This window comes from Hoplias malabaricus, chromosome 3 (assembly GCF_029633855.1).
Source record: "Hoplias malabaricus isolate fHopMal1 chromosome 3, fHopMal1.hap1, whole genome shotgun sequence".
Lineage (NCBI taxonomy): Eukaryota > Metazoa > Chordata > Actinopteri > Characiformes > Erythrinidae > Hoplias > Hoplias malabaricus.
This window is the reverse complement of record NC_089802.1, coordinates 71,358,906-71,386,093: the sequence shown is the minus strand read 5'-3', so window position 1 is coordinate 71,386,093 and position 27,188 is coordinate 71,358,906. Positions and strand designations below refer to the sequence as shown.

The following is a 27,188-nucleotide window of genomic DNA, read 5'->3' as shown; positions in this document are numbered from 1 at the left end:
CCCCAGTGATTCCGGGTGGGGCCACTAAATGGGCAGCGTTCTGTCTTGGCATACTGGGTCTTACAGTCTTGGAGAATTTATTAAAATTAAAATGTGAGGACTAAGGAGAACAGGTCCAAAATCCATGCACGTGATGAGAGCAAGTCTTTTAAATTTATTTAGAAAGACGGACCTTAAAATTTGTGAGCAGGTCAGATAAGTTTGGAGAAGGAATTATCATGGTTTTGGGGGATGTTTTATCTCTTGTATAACTACATGTTAAAATGAGTGCTGTTTATCAGGACCTCCTCCAGGTCCAAAGCCTACCCAGAATCACTGGGCACCCTGGAGGGGGCGCCAGTCCTTCACAGGGCGACACACACTCACACGTTCACTCACACATATGGACACTTTTGAGTCGTCAATCCACCCACCAACATGGGTTTTTGGACCGTGGGAGGAAACCGGAGCACCCGGAGGAAACCCACACAGACACAGGGAGAACACACCACACTCCTCACAGCAGCGGGGCTCCAAGCCACACCCCCAGGACCCTGGAGCTGTGTGACAGCGACACTACCTGCTGCACCACCGTGCCCCCTAATATCAACACAGTAAAAGTAAAAGAATGTATTTTCTAATACTTTTCTACAAACTTTTTTTTTTTTTAAGAAAAAAAACATTTGCCGCTCAGATAAACAGCATTTTAAATCTGATTACTTCAGGTGTCTAACACTTTTGCACAGTATTATATATACTGACAATATATTAATTAATTAATTATCCAAATATTTAAGCCCAAATATCAACCCCCTAAATTTGGTACTGTTCAATGAGTCTGAGCTTAGTTTGAACACATACAATTTCACGTAAATAAAATATATTACATATATAACTTTCAGCAAAGAATGTGATAAATCACTATGTCTATTTCATGTGGTAATCAGAATCAAGCAAATTCATGCATTCTTTTTTTCAGCGTGGCATTACCAGTGCTGCTGGTGGGGTTGGTGCCAGCGATTCTCTGTGACTTTCTGAGGGCGGATCTTCTGTGATCTCTGCTGCCTCCAGCTCAGGTTTACACACATAGGCACAGTTCCTGTCCAGCAGATTCCTCAAGCCTTCCCATAGCATCACACTTGCTGCGCAACCCATCGTCCATTCACAAACACGCACACACACACACCACTGGGTTTTGCACGTGTTTCTCCAAGCAGTAAAGCAATCCAGTGATATTAAGTTAGTTGAGTCCTAAACAGGCTTTTTTTTTTATTGAGCTCCTCCTTCCTTAAGCTTCTGCTGAAAATCTTTTGGCAGCTCTCGAGCAGGTCCAGCTTTCAGAGACTTTGCCCCAGTGCGCTGCATTCCATCCTGGTGTACTTCTGTCCAACCAGCCAAAAGAATCTGAGGGAAACCATCCGAATGGACATATGGTTTTTCAAAAAAGGTATGGCTTCTTGACTTAAATCCAGGCACATGTCTGAGTCACTGCAAGGAAGTGTTGTCCTGAGATAGTTCAGGTCCAGTTACTAGCTCTGGTCCAGTGTCAGCGCTGCTTATGGGTGACCACATCAAGGTCTGGTCAGGGATGAGCGAGACTGAGGGATGAGGAGGGAGAAAAAAAAGAGGACAAAGTGATGTGCTGCTTCCTCAGTCGATGCTGGGCGTCTACTCCTCTGCTGTGAATGCTCTCTCTCTCTCTCTCTCTCTCTAGCTTAATGTCTGACTATCTGCCTTCATGTCTCCTCTCTCTCTCTCTCTCTCTCTCTCTCTCTCCTGTCCATCTCTCTTGCACTCTCCTAGTAACACTGCTCTCTTGTGCTCCCTGACCTATATCTGACAGCACAGACTGAAGAGTGAAGATTCACAAAATTGTCCATACACACACACACACACACTGAAGTGAGATGGTGTGGTCAAGCTGATGCATTTGGTCATGAGCAATCAAGCATAACAATAAATAAGTGAATGCTTGTGGAGGATAGAAACTACAACTGAAAGATGAATTGTTTTGATATCGCAGGAACAGTTTGGAGGAGTGCAGTTTTCAAACCGCAAGAGCTGTTTTATATTGTCTCCGTCAACAACGTACATAGCTTACAAAGTTGTAACACACAGCTCACAAACTGCCCGCCTGTCTGAGGCCACCAAACAATGTATTGTGACATCACAACCATAACAAAATGATGCAATACTAATCTCAAAAATCCCTTAAATTACCATACTAGACACATTCACAAGCCAGCACCTCCACATCCACACACACACACACTTCTTACATGCCCCAGTTTATTAATATTTCAGCATGACCTGACACGGTCACCTACTTCAGACTGAATGATTCAGAAAATCAAAGACAACATGATGTCAAGATCCAGGGGAGAGCCCCTGTGTGTGTGTCTGTGTCTGTGCATTTCATACGTGCCCTCATACTCACTCTATACTACACACTATTTACACATTAAACCTGACATATCTTTGTTACAATTAAAAAATAATAACAATAAATAATATAAATTAAACTATTTTTTTGTAAATTTATTTGTACACTATACATTCAAAACGTTATGGACATCCCTTATAATTTGTGCATTTACCTATATTAAATGGACATCTATTGTAGATGCAGATGTTCGGTGATGTTGAGGTGCACACACAGCTTGTATAACCTCTGTGGAAAAGCTCATTCATGAGCTTTATTTCATGATGCCCAACGCCAATGAGCTATAAGCCCACTACATTGTGCTGTGCTGCAGTGGAACCACATTCTCCAGATGACGAAGCTACATTCAGTTCTTTATGGGAGGAGCAGAAATGGTGTCTGTGATCCAGAACTAAACATCTAACATCTGTACCTGACCTTGCAGCTGTATAATTGGCCAAATGCCTTTACATACAGTCTGTCTGAAAAAAAAAGACTTGTATTTAATTGCCATATGAAGCCTCTATCCTGTGAAGTGTAGTTTTTGGGATAAATTGGTTTAATTTACTGCCTCACATTTGTATTACATCCAAGGGGCAATAGAGATGTAAAGCAGTGTTCAGTTTGTAAGAAAAGTGGAGGGTGTTTCTCCATCTCACTGACTCCTGAATACATTAATCTAAGATACGTTAGCATCAGTATTCATCACTGTACGCTCTTGACTCTGGCTTGTTACTTAAACTTCAACACACTCTCTCTGTTTCTCTCTTACCCACACACACACACACACACACAAGTCATATATCATTGAAAACACAAAGAGATCAAAACGATCCGATCCTCATTCCATGATTCTTGGTCTCTCGCTCTCTCCCAAAAACACAGTGCCCACTCACTACTGTCTCGGGGATGTACTTTGATATGAAAATATTATACTTGGTGGCGTCAGTGGCTTCAAAGAGCATGAGTGATTGCAGCAAGTCCTGTTTTAATACAAAAACGAATAGGTCAGAAAAAGGCTGAAAATTCAATAGCCAATACAGATTGTGAACTATTCACAGCTAACAGGGACCCCCCAAAAAACATATTAATAAAGCCAGTATTCCACAAATTAACCAGAGCAGGACCTATGCAGTAGATACAGGAGACTATATATAGATTCCAGGCAGTAATACACAAATCAGATTTGGTCAGCTCCAGATGCCCAAGGCTCTTTAGACAGGAAGATGAAAGGTTCATATCAGATCTGCTTTCAGTCTTTAGCAGATTTGCGGGTTTGGACACCAGCAGTGGCCCAAATATTTATAGACTCCCCATCTAATGAGTGAATTTACCAACATGCACCCATTGCGGATGCAGATTTTCTATTGTAAACATGGCTTGTGAAATTTCAAAACTTGGATGTTTTGAAGAAGCCACACATGAGCTTAAAGGAAGACTAGGTCATATTTTTACCTTAGATTTACAGCTTCAAAATCATTGTGATGTTTCTCTGAACTATAATAGAGAGAAAGGAGTCTCTGCTTTTGCTACTCCAGGCTCAGCACCGAAGAAACTGCACTATGTAACTTTTAGAGGATGGTAGCACACTTTTACAGGAGTAGCATTCATAATCCACATCTTCCACCATTAGTACATGCTCTCTCTCTTTCTCTAAAGTTCATGTGACTGAATGTTATCAAATCCTCACAGTAATGTCTTATGCTTTCACTGAACAGAAACATTAACTGCAGCAAAGGGGGATAAACTACATTAAACTGCTCTTAATTTCAGAAGAAATGTTGAAAGATGCCCACAAACTGTTGGTCATGTAGTATGTGCACTGCAATGTGTTCTCCAAGGCTGCATATGCTTCTTCCCTGCACTAATAAAGGTTTATGTGGGACATGTTGCCTTGGAGACTGATGTTTGATTGCCTTATTTCTCCTCCCACAGTGTAAGGTCTTGGAGTTCTGGGCATATTGTTTTGGTCAGTATCTGGATTTCATTTCAGAGCTGGACATAACCACAGGGGTGCTGACGTCAGAGACACTCAAATGATACATCTCTTTCTCTCTCACTCTGTACATTCGGGGTGGGTGTCATGGAAATGCTTTTTTTATAGTATACAGACTGGGTGTATTAATGTAATTTAAGTTCAACTTGGTTCACACAGTACAACAAATCAACAGCTAGAAATAGGCTCTTTTTGTAATGAAACATGCAGCACATCAGTGTGATTTGGTTGTTTTTTTTTACTACTAGCCACTTTTTACCACTGTCCCAGTTATTAAAGGAACACTAGGTAAGATTTGGGATTTTGACTGTTTGTGAGGAGTGTGGTGTGTTCTCCCTGTATCCGCATGGGTTTCCTCCGGGTGCTCCGGTTTCCTCCCACGGTCCAAAAACACACATTGGTAGGTGGATTAGCGACTCAAAAGTGTCCGTAGGTGTGAGTGTGTGAGTGAATGTGTTGCCCTGTGAAGGACTGGCACCCCCTCCAGGATGTATTCCTGCCTTGCACCCAATGATTCCAGGTAGGCTCCGGACCCACTGCAACCCTGAACTGCTTAAGCGGTTACAGATAATGAATGAATGAATGATTATACAGCTCATTTATTAATTATGAACTATATGTTCCACAAACATCCCTCAGGCATCAGAGAGGTGGTATTTAGAACGTTGCATCATACCTTTTCTTTATGCTCTTCAAAAACTCATGAACCCACAAAACACTTTCCTTCACATGAATGAGTTAACACAAGGGCAGTGATGTTTCTAAGCCAAATAACATATTAGAAAAATGAGATGAGTGAAAGAAAGACAAATAAAGACAAGAAGCACACATTACGACACGAACTGGGACAGACATGTGGACTTTTGGTCACATTCTTACCCGAACAAAGCAGCATATGGTAATGATCATGACAATAAGGGGAAAAAGGGAAAGTTTGGATCAATTAAATAGCATGTGATTTAAGCCTCGACAGAAGTAGGACATGAGAGAGAGAGAGAGAGAGAGAGAGAGAGAGAGAGAGAGAGAGAGAGAGAGAGAGATACCTAAGCAGAACCACATAACAGAATGCTTAATCCTACAATAAAACTTACAGGAACACCAAATGCCTGAATTATCATTACTGATTTCCATTGGCTTTGAGAAGTGGACTCTGCTGCCACCTCTAGATGGATAATAGAACTTCAATCATCCACAGCAGGCACGCATGTGCAGGAAGTTTTGTTTCATATTGATCATCAACAGGCAGCTTCTTCTATTAGATGTATTCAGACTTGCAGAAAGAAAATGTGGAAGACAGGAATACATGGACAAGAAATGGACAGTAGTTCTAAATGATGCACAAGGCAAACTGTGCGGCAGTGTGTTCAAAGATTAGCCTCCCTTTCACTGTTCTTTTTTTACAGTTTGCCTTAATATACACATGGATGGTATTGGGTTAAGTGGGACATGACGATTAGGTGCTGGGCTACTGCCCTATTAAATGATCCCCTGATGCACGGCCTGTATTCCAAATTAATCTCTAACCATGTAACCGATCGTTAAATGCTTTATTGCGTGCTTTGAGCTTTTATATGTGGTTTGGGAGTGGATCAGATAATTCATCACAAAGTTTATCCTATGAGTAAAGGGAGGAGTATTAGAAAAAAAGAAAAGAAATAAAAATGTATCATAAAATGAATCACTATAATGACAAAATATTGTACTAATAAAAGTGCACTCAATTTGTTTGTCCATTAAATGCAGCCCTAGCCAGAATACTGTGTGAATATAGTGAGGGGAGGGCTGAAGGCAATGATTTGTTAACTCCCTCTCTAAATCCCCTTTGCTAGAGTCATAATTACTTCAATGTGGGCATAGTTTATCTAAATAAATAAATAAATAACAATATTCAGTTCTTAGAAACAGTCAGCTTTGAGGCTAGTCCAGGACAGAGCCCGTGGAACTCTCCCAAACGGCTGGAATTTGGCGTGATCTGAGCATCCAGGGGTTTTAGCCATGTTTTCACTTCACGTTCCGATCCAGAAAAGCGCTAATCAGACAGCAGCACACTGCGAGCATTGTCCCACTGCCCCTTGTCGAATCAGGCCAAACTGGAGTCTGAGCACAACAATGGACATGACAGGGAAGGACGGAACAGCAACAATGTGATGATGATATGTGGTATAAAACTATTGTACAACAAATAATAATAAATAAAGCTGTGGCATTTTTTGGGACATTCTCTGTTAAACATGGCCATTTGAGATGCATAAAATACACTCCATGTGTTTTCTCTGATGCTTGTAAGATACATTTCTATGTCATTTACCCAAGAGTTACTTCATACTGCAGTTTTACAGTGACTCCATCTGTATAGTTGTTAAAACGTAACACATGTTAAAGGTGTAGTTCATTTAAATTGTAATTAAAAAACAAAACAAAACATTTTTTATTAAACATTCCTCAACATTTACTAGCTCTCCAATCTGTTTTTGTGCTGGAAACCAGTCTAATTTGTTTACGAAGCCAAAGTGTCTGTAAATGAGTAAAAAGACAAACTGACTCAGTCTTGTATGCTAGTCTTTCTCTCTCTCTTTTCATAGCAGTGGCATCTGGAGTATATTTAAAAGAACCGAGAGAACTCCAAGCGTTGAAAATCATGTCCCAAATTAGGATATTGCTCATGACTGCTCAATACGTGGGTAATGTTCACTTACTTTTGCAGTTTCGGATCACTTAAGGTGGAAACGTCTCAAAATTCGGGAGACGGCTAACTGCATTACCGAAAGCGCTAGCTACAAAACTAAACAACTCCAGTTACAAATGAGTTTCTGTGGTAATTCGAACAGTGAATTAAAACTTACAGACAATTTAATCTTCATTTACGTACCAACAACAGTCTGTTTTTCCCTCAAACGGGTCGTTTAGCGTTGGAATGTAAACAACCAGAGAGAACTGCGCTTAGCCACAATCGTAGACCTAATATTTGGGTGATCTGTCAAAGTGCTGCTGCTACGGTTTTGAAATTTTAACAGCATTCAGAAATGTGAGTTCTCTTTTCTTATGAAATGTGTCTGGGAATCACCTGCTTAATCAATCAGACACGTTAGTGCTTCTATCCAACTCCTGGAATCCTAAAGAATGAGAGCCCAATATGCTGTATTTTTTGTATTTTTTCACAACATAAAAAAATATATAATGATGTTCTCTTTTTAATTTTGAGATGTTGTGCCTTTCATATCTAACCAAATTTGAACCCTCTCTTGTGCAAAAATATATTTACACACACACACACACACATATACACACACACACATATACACAAACACACATAATCCCAGAGAGGTTTAATATAACACAAACAGATCATTTCCACAGTATATAATTTTTCTTATATATTATTACATTGTGAAAGTGCTTTTACGTGTAACCAGTCCACATTTCAGCACAAAGTTTTATAGATAGATGTGTCACACTGTCTGATGTATCACAACCATGTTCTTCCTCAGCAGAGCAACTACATGGATGGTTCAAAATGTATTGTAACCTCTAACTCACAATTAGAAGCTGTGACCTGAAAACTTATCCATGCTCATATTTCTATATGTATTTCATGCTTTCCTGATGGATGCAACTGATCAGACTGCAAACTCATTATAATTAAACATGGTGCTGTAATCACCCTTCATTACAATTTAAAAAGTCATGTCTGACATGTGGAGCAAAAATAATTGAGCGCTTTAATTTATTGAGCATGTAAGCCATGCGCCTGTGGCTGGTAATTAAGTCCAAGAAGTACAAAGAGCTGGTGAGATGTGGGAGAGCTCACAGATCATCACAGAGTCTTCAAGCTCCATGACAGACACCACATTAAAAAAATCGTAAAAATAAAATCGTAAAATAATTAAACACACAGGGATCGTCTGTAAACTAATGCCATCCAAAGATTCACTACTGACTTGACATCCCCCGCCCCCCACACACACACCCTTTGGCCTATACTGTGTATGTCCAACACTACTAACACACACATGTATGAAAGATATCTGTGTATGTATGTATGTGTTTGTGTTAGAGAGAGTGATATAGGTTTAACATAAAGAGAGAGAGAGAGATAGAGAGAGAGAAATACAGGGGTGAGAGAGTGAGCTAGTGTGTCAGTGGGTGAAAGTGTGTGTGTGTGTGTCAGTAATCTCATATTGGGGCTGAGGGAGATATAGGGCAGTGTGGGAGATAATCTGATGAGCCGCTGTTGCTGTTTAATCAGAGGAAATCCTCTCCAGCCAGAACAGTTCAGCAGGAGGACAGAGGAGCGGTCAGCTCTGCCTTTACCCGCCTCACACTCAACATATTGTTGTTGGGAATAAATCTTGTATCTCCACTCTTGTTTCTATCCCTCATGAGACTTAACATCCCTGGGGTGGGGGGTGGGGGTGTGTAATACCAATCTAACAGACATTTGGCATTGAGCATGGTGCCCTTTGGCTCATGTGCAGCTGCTCAGATTTAATGCCATGCATTTCTTTGAAGATTATGCAAGCTATGTACACACAGCCCTATCATTCCCTATTCATTCATTCATTATCTGTGAGCGTTTATCCAGTTCAGGGTCGCGGTGGGTCCAGAGCCTACCTGGAATCATTGGGCGCAAGGCGGGAATACACCCTGGAGGGGGTGTCAGTCCTTCACAGGGCAACACACACACCCATGCACACATTCACTCACACCTATGGACACTTTTGAGTCGCCAATCCACCTACCAACGTGTTTTTTTTGGACTGTGGGAGGAAACCGGAGCACCCGGAGGAAACCCACGCAGACACAGGGAGAACACACCAACTCCTCACAGACAGTCACCCGGAGGAAACCCACGCAGACACGGGGAGAACACACCAACTCCTCACAGACAGTCACCCGGAGGAAACCCACACAGACACAGGGAGAACCCACCAACTCCTACAGTCACCCAGAGTGGGAATCGAACCCACAACCTCCAGGTCCCTGGAGCTGTGTGACTGCGACACCTACCTGCTGCACCACCGTGCTGCCCTACACAAAGCATATATAAGTATAAATATCTGAATCTAACTTCTTGATATAAATAACATATAATATTGAAACTGTTTACACAACAGCTTATTAATAATGATGGCGTCTTAGTGTGACGTCGTCTTTTGTTGTGAAATGTCGCACACTGACATTTCCACTCTGATGACATTAATAAAACACTGCAGGAGCTGCTGATTTTAATAGTGATGCTTTCTAATGTGTAATCCTCCCTCTGCCTGTTAGCATAAGAGGGTTGGTACATATATGTACTGTAGACTAAATGCCAAAAGGCTTATAGACATCCAAATGAATAATTTCAGTGGCACACCTCTTGTAAATTCTCCATACATGCATGAACAGCATGAAATGGAATGGGATGCTCGGGAGCAGTTGCACATTGAGCTGTGGGGCATTAGAACTGAGTGATGAAAAGTGATGGAAGACCATTCAATACTGTACATCGCCAGGACTATGAAAACAATTACAGCTATGCAGATTCCTGCATTTCCTGAGCCACACACACTTGCAAAAGTGAAATTACACTTGAGCCAGTCGTTCTGGACTCATTAGCCTTTCCAAGACATTGGACACCAGGGTATAAAGGCAGGTGTGTTTGGTGTTTAGTTACACAGTCACCCTGGAGAAAGACTCAAGGGTGGGAGATTTCAGCTGAGTCCCTTTAGGCTTTAAAGAGCGTTGGGATGAAAAAGGCATCTTGTCTAATGTAGAAAAGGCACCACTGTTTTATTATTCTAATATTTATCAGAAATCCTGCATTTTTCAAATCGCAAAAGCTTCTATTTTAAATATATCATAACTTTATTCATCAATTGTTTGCACTCCCTCCAGGGTGTGTTGCCGCCTTGCGTCCAGTGATTCTGGGTAGGCTCCGGACACACCGCGACCCTAAACTGCCACTCCAACTCATCATAAAAGGTACTGGCTGGACCAATCTCACTAGAAAACACATTATCACCATTCTATTTACTATGTCTTTCTATGGAACGTTTGAACATATGAACACGTATCTACAAATGGGAGCACCATAAAATAATAGACATCACTTAATACAGGAACACTATGTAAGATTAGGGTTGTTGTTGTTTTTTTTTTTACTCCTAAGGCTTCCCCTGGTGTAACTCATTTTACAGCACTGTACTGTAAATAAAAGCTACAGAAAACCTTGCAGAAAATCATATGCAATTGCTAACATGTATAGCAATAACATTACGCAATTGAGCCTGCGCTGTTTAATTTAGCTTCAATTCCCTCTTAGCCACATTAGCATTTTCGGATGAAGTATTCCTTTAAGCACTTGTTTGAGCTTGAACAGAGTCCATCTGCTTTCTGTACTGAAGAATAATACAAAGAGATCACAGAGGGCTGGAAGAGGTCTGAACTCATTATACAGTCATTATAACCCTTGTATAGGCCACTTGCACTCAAGCAAACAACAGATCAGGCTAGCGACCACACAAACACCACTCAAGCCAAGCTCATTCATCAGCAATTCAACAGCAAGTAGTGAAAAGCTAGGGCAGTATGCTAGTGCTAATTTCAAAAATATTTCTTATATAAATTTGGCATTTACAGTGACTGTGCGAAATTAGACCCCACCCTTTCATTTCCAGTCAAAATAACAATTAGGCAAAAATAAGTTTTATATATATATATATATGCCAGAGCAACAATTTAAGAAACCACCAAAGATCCACACAGCTTACACTCTGACTCTTCATGCTTGATATTCAGAATGCACCAATGAATTTAACCCCCTGAAGTGTAGCCCCTCACTCAGTCCTTAATCTGTGAGACTTATATAACAGTCTGCAAAGCGCTCGACTTCTTTCTCATACTGCCGACTGTAAAGCACTGTGGGATAAAGCAGTCAGGCCGTCAACACGACTTCTCACTTCTCCTTCACCAGTGAGAGAGTGTGTGTTCTTTCACACAGTAGCTAACAAAGCTACTATTCACCGTGAGTAAAAGAAGCATGAAAAGATCTGGTTCAGAATGTCTTTCTTTTTTTTTTTTTAAACAACCCAAAACTGTCAGATAAATAATAATATATAATATTCTACTGGGTTAAACCTCACAACTACAACTTTTACTTAGTGGAAACTTCATACACCATTACTCCAATAATTGTATTTAGTTTTTATTAAGAAAAAAAAAAAAGTAGGTTATAAAACAACTATAATCCCTTTGCACAAAGTAAATGACTATTATGTGCCCTTAAGATCACAGTTTTCGATACGATAGGACCTTTACACTTTGTGTATCTTGTGACCTTGAGAAAAATCTACCTTTACAGTACTTTGTAAAATACTGATGAAGGCCTTTATCCTTACATGGCAATGGTGAACCACAGACCACAGGGACTGTTCCCCATTTTGTCCCTGCCAACACTGTCATAGTATGGGGCAGGGGAAAAAAACACACAAAAAAAAAACAGGGATTTTCTGTTGGGATGTTCTTTTATTTTGGGAACGCCCTTCAATGCAGTATATGAGGCAGACATGTAAAACATGTTTCATTAACAGATCATCTTTTTCAAATACAGGCAAATGTTTCCAATACAATGGTTAGCAGTACCACCTGGTACTACAGGACACAGACATCTCCACTGGATGCTCTAGGCTCTCCAGCAATCTCATAAGTGAAGGCCGGACGTGATAAGCACATTATCATTATGTCATTATTTTAGACAAGACCTCAGCTCTGAACATATTTGTACTGTAAACTCTGACCTTTGACATCAGTAAATATCAGTACTTTTTTTTCTGCGTTCATCAGTGTGTATGTGTGTGATATAACTGAGGGTGAAAAAAAGAAAATAGGAAAAGCCAGTTCCACCAAAACTAGAATCCCATCTTTCCATATCCACATTAAGAGTGTCGGGATGGACGTCAGACAAATTTCCACAATAAAAAAAATAAAAAATAAAAAGAGGTTTGATGGATTTTCCAGCGGCTGGGTGAAAAGATCTCACAGTCGTCCCAGGACTGCTCTTAAAGGCACAAGTTTACACATAAAATTCTCACCAGAATACAGTGAGATCCACAGATGTTGATTTTAACCAAGACATCCGGCCTTTACTGTTTATTTGATTACTTTTACATATTTTATGTTGTATTTTTCCCTGCTTTCCCTTATACTTGAGAAGTGTACTTAAATTCACAGTTAGTTTAAGGTAATCATCAAGCATTCAGTATTTCACTATTACTAATGTTCCTGTAAGGGTGGCACGGTGGCACAGCAGGTAGTGTCGCCGTCTCCGGGTGCTCAGGCTTCTTCCCACTGCCCCACTGTTCCCACTGGTGTGAGAGAGTGAGTGAATGTGTGAGTGTGTATCACCCTTTGAAGGACTGGCGCCCCCTTCAAGGGCGTGTTACTGCCTTGCGCCCAATGACACCGGACCCACCGCGACCCTGAATTGGATAAGCGGTTACAGTCAATGAATAAATGAACGAATAATTTTTCTGTGGCTGAATGCAATTGAATTCTCACAGCAATCCTCCGACATCTGTGCACGGCCTTTCTAAAGGCAGTTTCTGCATCAAAAGGAAGGCAGGTTATTAAAAAAACTCGAATCTTCTACAGATGTTGAACACACAGGTGTCCACAAGTGGACAATAACCGAAACATCAGGCCCTTAGCTACTTCTTTTAACAGTTTAGTCAAACTTTGGTCTGAAGGTCATCCAGATATAACTTTCCCTGCACTGAAGATGGAAAACTCATTCTTCACTCAAGTGTCTGCTTGAAAGACATTTTCCAGAGCGTAGCTGTGAAGCTGTTAATGGAGTAAATGGCAGCAGTGTAGAATTATGGGAAGTCTGCCATGGAAACAGCCCTCCAGTTCCATGACAACACTCCTTACAGTTACATAAAAAAGGATGATGACACTTTTTGAGCTTAGCAAAATGTGACTTGAGGACAAAAAAATATCTTTAAGGCTCATGCTTCAAAGCGCTCACCAGTGGCTTACATCAGACAGAAAACAAAGAACGGGAAATATTACAACTCAATCCATGCACTTTTCCCATGGCCAGAGGCAATGAGTGTGGAATCTGACCTATTTTGGAAGATTGTGCATTTTACTTTGAAACAAACAGTGGGGTGATATCAATATGAAACATTATATTTATTTATTTATATTACGTTTAAATTAGCGAATTCCTCTTGTTTAAGAGGTAACCATTGTGGACACAAAGCGCCAGCTGCGTACTGCAAAATGTCTCCATGCTAAATACCCAAAGTTAGCTACAGAGGCTGTGGGGAAGTGAACCTGATGGAGTGCTGGAGCACCATCCAATATCTTTGAACTAATCACCTAGCATCAGGACCTGACCTCACTAATTCCCATGTGAACAAATGCCATCAAATATTCACAGTATCATTCAGCATCTAGTGTAAATCCTAGAAAGATCAGGAAATGTCCATATAGTCATGTGAATGTATGGATATATTTTGTATCTTAAAGGGACACTAGGTAAGAAGGTAAAAAGGTATTTATGCTCCAGGGCACTCCTAGAGTTGCAGAGTGTAATTCATTTTAACAGCACTGTCATGAAACCAAAGGGGGTGGGGGGTTACCTACCCCTCCTCTAAAAGTTACATAGTGCGGTTTTTGCAGTGCTGAGCCCAGAGTAGCAATGACAGAAGCTCTATTGTCCCTACTACAGGTCAGTTATTCACCACAATAATTTTGAAGCTGTAATTGTAAGGTAGAAACGCTACCTAGTGTTCTTTTAAAGGCACTATCAGTCATCTCCAGTGATTTGTCTTATTGTTATAAAATGGCCCTGATACTGTCACCAAGTGGCCTGGATGTATTAGAGATTTCAGGGACTGCAAAAAAAGTGATCCTTCATCTCATGTGAAAGCCAATTTATATACGTTTGTGTCGCAAAGATAACTCTTTGGAACTTTTAGCTTGTGATGCAGCTGCTTTTTTACCCAGAGCCCATTTCCCCCATTAATGGACACCAGTGCCAGTGTCCAGTCCAAGTCCAGTCTCATCTTCTTTACACATGGCTTCGATATCACTGCTGTCCAATTACACCAGGCTGCTTGGAGCAGGAGGTTGTGCTGTGAGCTAATGAAGACTGATGCGTTCTTATTTGGACGCAGTTATCGTCAGCTTCCGCTGTAACTCAGTTAGACCAGCTCTGTGCAGGACACAGCTGTTGAAATGCAGCCATAGTCGTGCGGAAAAATGAAAACTCAGTCAAATGCCTTATCATAAACTACAAACATTGAGTAAAATATTTAATCGAGTGATCGAGACTGGTATAAAACCCACAGAGGAAACGTCTGATCTCAATTGAACCGTACCAATCTATTCAGGCTCCAAACGAGATTAGTCAGCAATTCACTTCATTGTAACAAATTACCAAACGTCACTGGACACTCGGTTCTAATAATGATCCCTATACAGTAATACAGAGATGAGTTGATCCTCTGAGACTTGCAGAGCACCTCCAGTGTCCTTTATCCGGTACCCAGGACAAAGCAGGTTTAAAAATAGAGCAGACACCCAAGCTGCCCTCATCCATAATGAATGGATTCAGATATCTAATCAGCAGGCATCTCCTGCTCCCCTACACATACTGTATCTACACTGTCATGAGCTAACGACGCTACAGCACTGCTAAGGTGCTAAAGTCCTAATACGCACTAATACATCAGCGATGAAGCAATAAAACAAGATAAGACTCCAATATCAGTGGCTGTACTCTTTATCCTGTCATGCCATATTTGCCATGAGAAAAGGTTTTCCATGGAAAATGTCAGACGTGCCAAACTTTTATTTCTTGGGTGAAATATTTGAACTGTGCTAAGGGCCACACAATTTAGTTATGCCTGCTCAAGAACGTAACAGCTACAGTAAGAGCCTCTACACTCCTGGGAAGACTACAATAGCTGTTAGGGCTGAGCATTTAATCAAAAACAACATTCAGATCAATGTTTTTTTTTTTGTTAATTCTATTAATATGTCCCATTTGTTCATTGTCCCATGTTCCATTGTGTGTTCATTTACTGTGGCTTTGTAGTCACATGATTCTGCCCCACCCAATCTGCCACATGAAAGCAACATGGAGGAGAACCTAAACACAGTGCCAGACCGAGCAACTCCAGCAGTTTGTACCAAAGAAAAATGCTGGGTCTGTTGTTTAGACAAGTTTTACCCTCAGTGAACACGGCACTGAACATAAAGAAGACTGAGAAAAAAGTTCCAGTGTTTAACAGTTAACACCACCAGTCTGTTTCAACACTTGAAACACAGTCACATCATCAAATTTGAACAGTACATGGCTCCAAAAAAGAGACTGACAAGCTCCCAGCAACATTGGAAAATATGTCCCAGCTTATACTTGAGTGTACTTAAATTCACAAAATGTCCTGAAACACATAGGCACTCCTTATAACCATTAGTTTAAGGTAATCATCAAACATTCAGTATTTCACTAATGTTCCTGTAAGGGTGGCACGGTGGCACAGCAGATAGTGTCGCAGCCTCCGTGTGCTCCGGCTTCTTCCCATTATCCAAAAACACACGTTGGTAGTTGGATTCGCGACTCAAAAGTGTCCATAGTTGTGAGTGAATGTGTGAGTGTGTGTTGCCCTGTGAAGGACTGGCGCCCCCTCCAGGGTGTATTCCCGTCTTGCGCCCAATGATTCCAGGTAGGCTCCGGACCCACCGTGACTCTGAATTGGATAAGTATATACAGTCAATGAATGAATGAATGAATGAATGAATAACGTTCGTGTGGCTGAATGCAATTGAATTCTCACAGCAATCCTCCGACATCTGTGCACAGCCTTTCTAAAGGCAGTTTCTGCATCAAAAGGAAGGTGGGTTATTAAAAAAACTCCAAAAAAGAGACTGACAAGTGCCCAGCAACATTGGAAAATATATCCCAGCTTTATTTCTTGAGCATGTTCAGAGTGCGAGCCTCGTCTGTGAACTATTGGGCAAAAACAAAATGCCCCAATTAACGTCACACTTCTATATGTGTATTAAACCTGATGTACGCTTGTCTGGACATATCTACACTGTGGTGAACAGCACATTAAGCCACTAATTAGCAAGAAGCCTGAAGCTAATCTTCCATCCATCCATCCATTATCTGTAAGCGCTTATCCAGTTCAGGGTCACGGTGGGTCCAGAGCCTACCTGGAATCATTGGGCGCAAGGTGGGAATACACCCTGGAGGGGGCGCCAGTCCTTCACAGGGCAACACACACACTCACACATTCACTCATACACTCACACCTACTGTCACTTTTGAGTCGCCAATCCACCTACCAACGTGTGCTTTTGGACTGTGGGAGGAAACCAGAGCACCCGGAGGAAACCCACGCAGACACGGGGAGAACACACCAACTCCTCACAGACAGTCACTCGGAGCGGGAATCGAACCCACAACCTCCAGGCCCCTGTGCTGCCCCTGAAGCTAATCTTATTATTAGTATTTTGCTGTCTGTGTAAATGTTGTAGTAGGAATTTCTGCTTTGATACCTTCTTAAATTTCAGTTCAGTCAGTGAGAGCTTGGTGGTGTCAGGTCTCTGAGAGCATGTGTGTGTATAGGCTCATATTTAAAGTGCAGCATGGCTGGTCTTCAGTCTCGGATGCAAGGCATTCCATCTGGGGTGGTAAATGAAACTAGCACTGGGCTCTTTGATATGTGTTACAGTATAAACACTGAGACTGAAGAATACACAACACATATAGCCGACTAAAGGTGATGTCCAGAAGAGTTTAGTGACCCAGACTACACCTGGCAAAACAGATGAAGTGAATTGGTGTATTTGAATGTAAAAATCAGCACTGAAGGCTGAAGCTATGCACCCATAATACGCACAAACACACACACACACAAACACAGCCTGCAATTAACAGAAGTGACATGGACAACTGCATGTGTTTTTAAATGTCCTGACCAGTAGATAGCCTTGGCCACACTGCCGTTGGGTATTAAAGGCTGTTAATTGAACAGCAGTACAAGCATATTGATTTTATCACACGTTCAAGTCCCTTATGTCATGGACAGCCACGGGCCTGTACCACTGCTCACTCGGTCATTGCTGTGTCCAATCATTCAATGCAAAGTTGTTTTGAATTGGGGTTTCTGACTAAATACAGCATTAACAGTGATATTATGTAAAATATTATGCAAATGTGCTGAGTGGCTGGATTGTTCATCTGCAATACGGAAATCCATATTCAAGGTACACACTGATTATTCACTGCAACCCACACACCTTCCACTGTGTAGCACTGGTATCACTGAAAGCAAGGAGGCTTTCAACTATGCAATGTAGGACAAATAAATAAGTGGGAAAATGACACAAAGCACAACAGCACCCCCTAAATGTGAGTTTGTGAGTGAACGAGTGTGTGAGTTCCATGAAGTGTTCCAGTATATTTCTTAAATAAAAGCAAGCTATATGTCTAATACAAATCCATTAATATTCAACTATCATCAGCACCTTTTCTACCATTTAACACATTATTTGGGTGCCAATGCCGTAGATTCATAACCTGTTCTGTGCACTTCGTAGGAAGCATGGAGGCATTTGAGACACAGTGCTGGCTAATGACGCTAATGAAAGTGGCTCAAATGTGATTTGGAAGGATCAGATTTGACATGTCCACCCTGTCCACACAGCCCTAAAAAAAAATCTGATTTGGGTCACTTTAGCCTGGTAATGTGAATGCAGCCAAAGAGAATTCCTTCCTCTGTAAGCTCTCCCATAAAAAAGAGATCAGTTGCAAAGGCGAAAGAGACTTTAGCTTGTTCTTCTGAGAAATGTCAAACCTGACTCCTCTTGAGTTTTAGCAGAGATCTCAGTAAAGTCTCGCACTGTGCTCAGGTTTGCTGAGATAATAACACTCAGGTTCATCCGGAACTGACCCAGGGGAAGCAAAAATCAAATATCTCTTTAGTGTCTTCTAGACAAGTCTGCTCAGATGTGTCTCCTGAGACAAAGTCATCCGTAATCAAACCTGTCTTCTCTGGAGATTTGGTGGAGAACTCAGTGGTCACAAATTATGTTCAGATTTGCCAGGTGACCGCTCTCATGTCTCACGTCCCCTTTTTGTCTCACTTTTTTCTCCTAAGGCATATAAAGACCCAGTAAACAAGGAACGTCCCTGGACGTTCAAAATAGGTCTAAAAGTGGTCTGTCCGTCAAGGACATATTTTAAACGTCAATGAACGTCCAAAATCCATCTTAATAGGTTAGTTAAGTGGCGACCAATCCATAACGTCAGTGAACGTCCAAAACGCGTTTTATACAAGTAATTTATTTCGGGACCAATTAATAACGTCAATGGACGTCCAAAATACGTCTACTAGTCGTCTTTTCAATGTCTGTGTTTGGACGTCTTTTCAACTTTCATTTTCAACCTTAAGAGGACGTTGATTAGACGGCAGTCATCACGTTATTTCAACGTTGAATCAACGACTAATTGTTTACTGGGGAGAGTCTGGGAATGCTTGTGTTTTTGTGACCTCTGACCTTCATGCAAATAAAACTGAATATGTCCCAAATTCTCTTCTGCCATGCACACTCACACAGATAAACACACACAAACAAAGCACACATCTGTTTGACCAGCTGATGTGGGCCATTAGGAACCATGAAAGCAAAATGCATATTTTGTCATCATGGTTCTGCAGTTCTGTTACTGATTTGACAGTTAGAACGACAGAAAAGAGGCCAATGGCCTGATCGCAAAACACAGTGCAGGGCTTTATATCCCTCTAGCTGACTCTGGTACTGGGCATGATGAACACAGGCTCATGTCTGGCTTCTCCAGGGTGTCCAAATCTATTGGCAAAGCATCCCTACAGAGATTACATGTGTGTTCGATTTAATACCTTTTTAATTTGAGGATCAGGAGCTCCTACCAACCCACAAGATGTGAAATAAAACAACCCAGTCAGGGTTCAGCAGTCTGTCTATGTCTGTAAACAATATATAAAATGAGTCAGGGCTGTTTAGATAGGGGAGAATGGTGCTGTGTTTTTTTTGATCCTTGTGGTATTTTGACCAAAGCATGACACAGAGGTTTAATAAAGAACCCAGAACTGTGTAAACATGTGAAAAATGTGTATATATGTCCGCTCTGAAGTCTGAGAATTCAATAAAAATATTTTTTGGACATGATGCGTTTCTAATTTGAAGGGTTAAAGGAACACTAAGCAGTATTCTTACCTCAAAGTCACGGCTTTAAAATCATTCTGATGCTTCACTGACCTGTAATAACAAGAATAGAGCCTTCGCTACAGAGAAACTGCTCTATGTAACGTTTGGAGGAGGGTAGGAAACCAGAAAAGCTCATGTTGTAATTCCCCGCTTCCAGGTAACTGTGGTAACATTAGTGTAATGGCTAATGCACTCAGATCTAATGCTGACCAAACATCACATTGATTAAAAGCCACAGGTCACACTGGTCAGCACATAGTGCAGTGGAAACACACGCATTTAAAGTTACCAGTGTTTGTTACAAGACAGACATCTCAAATATAGACACTGCATTAACGCTGGTAAGGAAAGTGGAGGAAGAATTACTGGAAGGAACATGTCCAATAGATGAATAAGCCTTTCACTTTCTTCTCACTACATCAGACTACTGCAGAACATGAGGAACATCTCCATGAGGAGCAGCGCGTGCACAGTTTCAGCGTTCTTAACTGGGTTATCTCTATTGTGAATGGAATTTCCCTTCATTGCTCTGGCAGGTAATCACTGAACAGATCCTAATGATCCTAAAGTTTCCATATCGTCATTTCCCCATCTCTGAGATGATGTAATGCAAAATCAAAACTCCAGGAGAAGCGCTGGGTTTGGTATAATGGCATAATTACTTCACCAGAGGGTCTTTGCATGGTCCAAATATATTTTCCACTTTCACCTGATTCCAGAATGCACACACACACACACAGAGAAACCGTGATGACAAATCTCTATTGTTCCAGCCCATTCCAAAGTCGGCAGGTTTGTAAAGTAGGACTGGGTAAATGAGAAAAATTGAATGGAATCACATTTACAGACTCACATTCTCTGGTACTGTTCCACTCCATTTCAGCAAATGTATCAGAATCCACCACAAAATACAAATAACTAGCTTATTAAGTTAACTATCCCAGTGTGGATTACATTTATCCCTGTAAAGGTTGGCCAGACTCATAATGACTAAAAAAGTACGTCCAAAACAAACAATGCCCTACTGAAGCAGTGTTTTTAAAGTTTTATCACATGGCGGTAATTTAGCCAAACACTAATGATTATACTCAGGGGCAGGGATAGTTCACCAACCAGTGCCTGAGGGTCTGTGATACCCAGGGGCCTCAGATCACAAAGCTTGATGTGGCTCATATATTTGGGACTTCCTGTGGCAGATACAGACGACGAGAATATGGTCACACTTCATAGCACAAAATACATTAAACAAATATAGAAATCTATTTTCATCTTCATTTTCAGTTTCCAGTTTGTATGGATTATTGTTAACATTTTAAAACTGGTGGTCAGGGACCTGGGCTTGTAAGTGGAAGGTTGCCGGTTCGATCCCCAGAGCCGGCAGGTCATGACTGAAGTGCCCTTGAGCAAGGCACCAAACCCCCAACTGCTTTCCAGGTGCTGTGGCTAAGGATGCCCACCGCTCCAGGTATGTGCTCACTGCCCCCTAGTGTTCACTGGTATGTGTGTTTCACTGCACGGATTGGGTTAAATGCAGAGAACATATTCTTCTGTGTGCAAACACAGTGGGCAATAAAGTGATTCTAATTAAAATGTGGCAGCACGGTGGTGCAGCAGGTAGTGTCGCAGTCACAGGTTGTGGGTTCGATTCCCGCTCACTGAAGAGTTGGTGTGTTCTCCCTGTGTCCGCGTGGGTTTCCTCCGGGTGCTCCGGTTTCCTCCCACAGTCCAAAAACACACGTTGCAGGTGGATTGGCGACTCAAAAGTGTCAGTAGGTGTGAGTGTGTGAGTGAATGTGTGTGTTGGCCTGTGAAGGACTGGCGCCCCCTCCAGGGTTTATTCCCGCCTTGCGCCCAATGATTCCAGGTAGGCTCTGGACCCACCGCGACCCTGAACTGGATAAGGGTTACAGATAATGAATGAATAATTAAAATGTGTTTAGCTTGACAGATTTTCATCTTAAATTTAAAAAGCAGGGTCGCAGTCACACAGCTCCAGGGACCTGGAGGTTGTGGGTTCAAGTCCCGCTCCGGGTGACTGTCTGTGAGGAGTGTGGTGTGTTCTCCCTGTGTCTGCGTGGGTTTCCTCCGGGTGACTCTCTGTGAGGAGTGTGGTGTGTTCTCCCTGTGTCTGTATGGGTTTCCTCCGGGTGACTGTCTGTGAGGAGTGTGGTGTGTTCTCCCTGTGTCTGCGTGGGTTTCCTCCGGGTGACTCTCTGTGAGGAGTGTGGTGTGTTCTCCCTGTGTCTGCGTGGGTTTCCTCCAGGTGACTCTCTGTGAGGAGTTTGGTGTGTTCTCCCTGTGTCTGCGTGGGTTTCCTATGGGTGACTGTCTGTGAGGAGTGTGGTGTGTTCTCCCTGTGTCTGTGTGGGTTTCCTCCGGGTGACTGTCTGTGAGGAGTTTGGTGTGTCCTCCCTGTGTCTGTGTAGGTTTCCTCCGGGTGCTCCGGTTTCCTCCCAAGGTCCAAAAACACACGTTTTTAGGTGGATTGACTGCTCATAAGTGTCCATAGGTATGAGTGTGTGAGTGAATTTGAGAGTGTGTGCCATGCCCCCAGCTACATAAGTCCACTACTGGAAAAATTCTTCCAGACTGTTGAGGGGAACTGAAAAGACACTGACCTATGGTGGGCAACTGTATTGTATTGGATCATTTACATTTCATCACAATATGCTCACCATTTCTCACAATGTTTTTCAATGTGACAAAACTAGTTTTTTTGTGGTGCAATGTATTAAACTCAATATTATGATACATGTACATTGTGTATCAAGAAAATGTATAGAATTATGATGATAACTGGGGATAATTAGGTTGACGAAACTGCCCTTGAGCAAGACACCTAACCCCAAACTGCTCCCTGGGCACTTGGCTGACTGCCTACTGCTACGTTGGTGTGTGCTCTACTGCCAATAGTGCACTAGTGTGTGTGTGTGTGTGTGTGTGTGTGTGTGTGTGTGTGTGCAGTACCCATCAAAAGTTTGGACACACCTACTCAGGAAGTTTTCCTTTGTTTTGGGCCATTTTCCACAGAGTGTGAATGTACAGTACCAGTCAAAATTTGGACATCGTCTCATTCTATGGTTTTTCTTTGTTTTTTTTTATTATTATTATTATTTTCTACATTGTAAATAAATATGGAAGACATTAAAACTATGAAGGAACACACGGAATTATGTAGTAAACAAAAAGTGTTAAACAAACCAGAATATGTTTTATACTTTAGACTCTTCAAAGTGGCCCCCTTTTGTTTTGATGACAGCTTTGCTCACTCTCAGCGTTCTCTCAGTCAGCTTCATGAGATCATCACCTGGAATGGTTTTCAGTAAACAGCTTTTTCAGATTTGTAGATCTGCTCGCCTTCTTGACGTTTGGGACCATAACTTGGGTTGTGCAGAGGTCGGGGCTGGTACACAGTTCTGTACAGTCAATAGCCCGGCTCCACCAATGACTAAGGAGATGGTGTGTCCAAACTTTTGATGGGTACCGTATGTGTGTGTTTTCACTGCTATGATGGCAATTTCACTGCACTGCTGTGTGAAGACAATAACAAGCCCGTTCAGGTTCATACTTCTGCCAAATAGACCCCTCAATCTTTTCTGTGTCATGGATTTGTTTTGTGAATTTTTATTTCATTTCTCACTGCCGTCCTCCCACTTCTCTGCAGGTGTCTATACGTATTAAGCTACTGCTTCAGGAAAGCTGAGAGTAAAAAGTTGACATAATAAAAGCCGAAATAAGACTCCTTTCCATTACACCTGACCTGCCACACTCTCACTGCCCTAATTTCTAGCCTACGTTTTTACCACAATTTGAGTCAGTTAGTTAGTTAGCCTATTGTCGTCCTACATTCCAGTGGCCTACATGCAGCCTACATACAGTACTGTGTAAGAGTTTAGACGCTTGAGAAATCCATACTATAAACGTGATCAATCTGAACACTAAAAAGCACATACTGCACTACACACAATAAATATAAATAATGTTAATACAACACATAGACAGCAGGTTTATGATTTCTGACCCCATACTGAATTAATGCCCAGTTTGTTTTGAGGTTGTTACCAGGGAGACATCGAGACACTACACTTTATTGTATTCTCCTTAATGCAGTATATGTTTTATATATTTAAAATGAATTGTCATTCATTTTAAAGATGTGTAAATGTACCTTGAAAAGGTACAATAGTGGCATTAAAGTGCTTTTGTGTTCATTAAATGGAGAGTTGATTATTTGTGTAAAATAAAATAACATAATATAAGCCATGGAGATTAAATGGGGTGTATGAAATCAACACAATATTACAATCAATTACTATAAAACAAGGTAAAATTATGCCCCCTAAATAAAGGTATAGAACATATGCCCTTGAAGGTACCCCCACAGTGACAGTGTTTTTTGATATTGTATGTAAAGGTAATGGCACATTGCATTTTAATTTTTACAATACATGAATGTGTTATTAAATGTTAACTTTAAAAATACAACAAAAAGAATGTTGTCAGGTGTACCTTTTTATTTATTTATTTACATTTATTTGAGCAATCTACATCTTCCTAAGATCACAGGGTGATTTAGTAACTAAATGTACGAAGATAATTTGTCATATGTGTGATTTTATACATGCATATATTGGTCTGTCTGGTTATCTTATATGATCTATCTATCTATCTATCTATCTATCTATTTATATATCTATCTATCTGTCTAACTGTCTATCTATCTATTTATATATCTATCTGTCTATCTATCTATCTATCTATTTATATATCTATCTGTCTAACTGTCTATCTATCTATCTATCTATTTATATATCTATCTATCTGTCTAACTGTCTATCTATCTATTTATATATCTATCTGTCTATCTATCTATCTATCTATTTATATATCTATCTATCCAACTATCTATCTATCTATCTATCTATCTATCTATCCAACTATCTATCTATATATCTGTCTATTTATCTATCTGTCTATCTATCCATCTATCTATCTATCTATCTATCTATCTATCTATCTATCTATCTGTCTGTCTGTCTGTCTGTCTATCTGTATAATGTCAAAATTTGTGATGTAAAAATTATTTACATAAAAACTGCACCTGTCCGTTTTAATGTGAAAAAAAGTTTGCCATTTTCTAAATGGAAATAAACAAACACTTTTTGGCGCAAAGTTGGACTCCTATAATTGGTATAAATCGCACTCACCACAAGCACGGAGGTCCTGACCGCCTCCGAGGCGCTGTGCCGGAGCTCTGCGGCGGTGCCCGGTCTATGGAGCCCGCGGGTGAACCTCCGCGTCTCCGGCGGCTGGGAACCCTGAGAACTGGGAGTCGAGGAAGAAGCCATTGCGGCTTGAAGAATAAGCGGAGTTTTAGGGGCGCATTCCGTCCGCAAATAAATTCTCTACAGTGCCACAGGAAAGTCCGTCATCTCCAAAACACAGCGGCGAAATATGTCACTGAGTGGGAAAAGTCCCTCTCACTCGCCGTCGCGGTTTGTTTTGGCCGCGCTGCGGTTAACCTGACCCCGTTACATTACACCGCCACAGCCCCGAGGACGGAGAGCGTCTCTCTCCTCCGGCCGAACAGCCCCCCTCCGCACACACACTCAGTTACTCCACACAGCTCCGCACCAGATGTTGTTCTAGTTTACATGGCAGTGCCAGTGTTTACCACTCCATTCCACGCTTGACTGTTATCCACTCCGTGTTTTTCCTCTAAAAACGCCTCACAATCCAGTACCCGCCGCTTTTGACGACCTGGTTCAGCTCGGAAAGAGCAAAAAGCCGGATCAGGAACCGGACCGAGAAACTAGATCCACGACTCGTTTGTTTACAAACGGAACTGCTGTTTCATTTAAAAACCCAACTTTTTTAACTATTTATGTTCAAACTCTCTCTTTAATTTTAGATTTTATTAAATATATTACATAAAATACAATATTTAAAAATAAATTATATTCATTCATTATGTTTTATATAACAAAATACATTTCATAAAATATTAAATTAATTTTATATTTAGAAATATAACATCAGTGAAAAAAGTAATGTCTCTGAGGTTAAGTGGTATGTTAATGTCCCACATATACGTTTCAGAAATTCATTTGAAAAGCTGCTGAACACAATGACACAATGTCCGTGTTTCCAAAGTTATGACAACGAAAATGCGCCAGCTAGTGGTCATACAGTGCCTCTGCAATTCATAAAGATCAGCAGCTCTACTCCATCCAGTTCGCTGTGGTGTAAATTACAGGTCTGTGATGTCATGAGTTCAAATACATAAACAATGCAGAATGAAACCAACGTTTGTGGCGTCATATTGGGTGATGTCGCTTTATTTGGGTGATGTCGCTTTCTCACTATCCATCTTCTGTTTCCACTTCATCCTAATCAGGGTGATCACAAAATGCAGGAAAACATGCCAGACAGGGCAGAAGTCCATATCTGGGCATCTCACACTCCACCATTCACTCCAGTAGACAATTTCAAACAGCCAATCCACCTTTCATCATGTTTTCTTTTTCTTTAAGAGGAAAGTGGGGGCACCCACAGACACAGGGAGAACTCCCCGCAGAAATTGAGCTCAGAAGAACCCCTGAGATCCTAGAGCTGCGTGGCACAGTTTCATCAAATTGCTATGTTGATGTCACTTCATAACATGTCAAAGGTTGATTAGTGAATAATGTATTGAAATTAATGTAAAAACGAACTTGTCCAGAAGTCTTAAGTTTGTGATGTCATTTAGTGTGACGACACAATTTCAATTTACAACTGCACTGAGTTAATAAGTGAATTACATATCAGTTTGATATTTGACAATATATTACAAATAATACTGTACAGTTCAAATGTAATTTAAGTAACAGAAGAGTATCATACTACATTTTGACGTCAGTGATCCACTGGCTTTGGTGTTAAGCTTGTTTTAATACCATGGAATATTACATACTTATGAACTCATCACTGAATATCAGCTCAAAGCTTATGATTTCATAATGTTATATTATATAATTATATGCGTATGATGAAACTTTGCTATGACATCACAATCGCCTAGACCTACATTACAGTCAACAGTTATCCACTTTATAACTAAAATCAAGACAACAATTCATGAAAGAATATATAAACCAGTGAACCTCCAGTGAAGAGTAACTATTTACATATATAAGTCATAAAGAGAAATGTTCTACTTTTGTTTGCATGTGTTTCCAATGGGTGCTCTTGTTTCCTCCCACAGTCCAAAAATATATGTTGGTAGGTGGACTGGCTGTTTATCCATGGGTGTGTGTGAGTAACTTGGTGAGTATGTTATCCCCTGCCATGAACTAGCACCCTCTCAAAGATGTTTCTGTCCTGCACCCAACAATCTGAGGAGAATCCAGACACATTGAGACTCTCAACAGGGTGAAATTACAGATGAATGAATGTGTCTTAAAAATACTTTTTCAAAAATAACAGGACTTTGGAAAATGGTCATCTAAGACTGAATTATGACTGATCTGACTTGGCCTCAGGAAAAATCTATTACTGGAAAAA

The 27,188-nt window shown here is 41.0% G+C and overlaps 1 protein-coding gene across 2 annotated transcripts in view; it reads right to left on the bottom strand.

Moving 5' to 3' along the window:
* Nucleotides 1-25,243, bottom strand: part of dock9b (dedicator of cytokinesis 9b) — a 91,405-nt gene extending 66,162 nt beyond the window's left edge. For both annotated transcript variants that reach the window (XM_066663560.1, XM_066663562.1), the window contains exon 1: nucleotides 24,854-25,243. In XM_066663560.1, the coding sequence (XP_066519657.1) occupies nucleotides 24,854-24,994 (141 nt within the window). In that variant the 5' untranslated portion in view covers nucleotides 24,995-25,243. The remainder of the gene's footprint in view (nucleotides 1-24,853) is intronic.
* Between the last annotated feature and the right edge of the window lie 1,945 nt (nucleotides 25,244-27,188).